The 1,527-nt window shown below is 17.1% G+C and overlaps 1 protein-coding gene across 1 annotated transcript in view; it reads left to right on the top strand.

Annotated features, from left to right (window-relative positions):
* Phum_PHUM352270 (DrosGluCl, putative) overlaps positions 1 to 435 on the top strand; it is a gene marked incomplete at both ends in the record, with an annotated part of 17,333 nt that extends 16,898 nt beyond the window's left edge. Inside the window, one exon of the mRNA XM_002427861.1 lies at positions 271 to 435. Within this exon, the coding sequence (XP_002427906.1) occupies positions 271 to 435 (165 nt within the window). The remainder of the gene's footprint in view (positions 1 to 270) is intronic.
* Positions 436 to 1,527: the final 1,092 nt, after the last annotated feature.

The raw sequence follows: 1,527 nt of genomic DNA, 5'->3' as shown, positions 1-1,527 counted from the left end.
AAAAAAAAAAAAAAAAAAAAAAAAACGATTTTTTTTTCCAACTTTTGATTTTTCCTTTTTTTTCAATCCTACCGAGAAAATTTTCCTTTTTTCCTTTTTTTTTTTTATCTAAAGTTAAAAATTTTTTTTATTTTAATCCGGAAAACAAACCATCAGACATTTTTTTTTAAAATATAAATCTCACATGTATTTCACTCTCTAAACTTACAAATTTAATAATTAATAAATTTATTACTATTATTATTATTATTATTATTATTATTATTACAGATACGAGAAGACTGGAAATACGTAGCAATGGTCATAGACAGACTCCAGTTGTTTATATTCTTTATAGTAACAACAGCTGGTACCGTAGGTATTATTATGGACGCGCCTCACATATTTGATTACGTTGATCAAGATAAAATTATTGAAATATACCGAGGGAAATAATTTATTTAAATAAATAAATAAAAAACATTATTAAAAGTTATTTATTATATTAAATTTGTTGTTATTTATTAAAGACGGGGGAAAAAAAAAAACAAAAAAAAAATTGCTATAATAATAATAATGAAAATAATCTTCCTCATCGTTTTGTTTTTTTGTTTGTTTTTTAAAATTAATAAGCGCCATAAACAATCGCCTAATTTTTTTTATTTTATTTTATTTTTTTTGTCACGAAATAAATAAATGAAAAATAAATAAATAAATAAATAAAAAGTTTTCACTGTACCAACGTGCTCGCCACTAAAATCCCTAATAGAATTATCCTATTAAAACATTTATTGTTATTGGTAATAATTGTTATTTAAATAGAAGGTTAGGACTTCTACGCTTATGGTCTGGTGTCGTATTATAATAAAACCCCTTTTTAGAGTTTTGATAATTATTATTATTATTATTATTATTATTACGCAGAATTTGTTATTATAGAATATATAGAAATTAAAAAAAAAAAAAAAGAAAAAAGAAAAATGACGATGATTGAGTTTTTAAATTAATTATAATTTGATACTGAGTATTAAAAATAAAATAATAATAATAATTTATATAATTATTAAAAAAAAAAATACATTAATCGAATAAATTATTATTATTATCAAAAATAAATAAATAAATGAAAAGGTGTTATTTATGCCTATTGTTTTTTTTTTTTTTTTTTTTGTAAAAAAGAAATTAATTTTAATGCTCAAAATAAATAATTAAAATTATATATATATATTAATTAATTAATAATAATAATAAATAAATAAATAAATAAGAAAAGACCGTGAAGCTAATAAGTCCTACTTATAACAAAAAAATAAATAAATAAATAGTAATTTTAATAAATGTATATTTTCATTCATAATAAAATTGAGAAATCATTGTAATAAAAAAAAAATAATAAAATTTTTAATTATGATGATAGTTATCAAAAAAAAAAAAAAATGATATTAATAATAATAATAAATAAATAAATAAATAAAATGTCACGATTATTATTATTATTATTATTATCGTTTAAAAAAATATTAATTATTATTGATTATTATTTTATAA

This window comes from Pediculus humanus, genomic scaffold, assembly GCF_000006295.1.
Source record: "Pediculus humanus corporis 1103172107763 genomic scaffold, whole genome shotgun sequence".
Taxonomy (NCBI): Eukaryota; Metazoa; Arthropoda; class Insecta; order Psocodea; family Pediculidae; genus Pediculus; species Pediculus humanus.
Note: the sequence above shows the minus strand (reverse complement) of the source record. Positions and strands in the feature narration are given on the sequence as shown.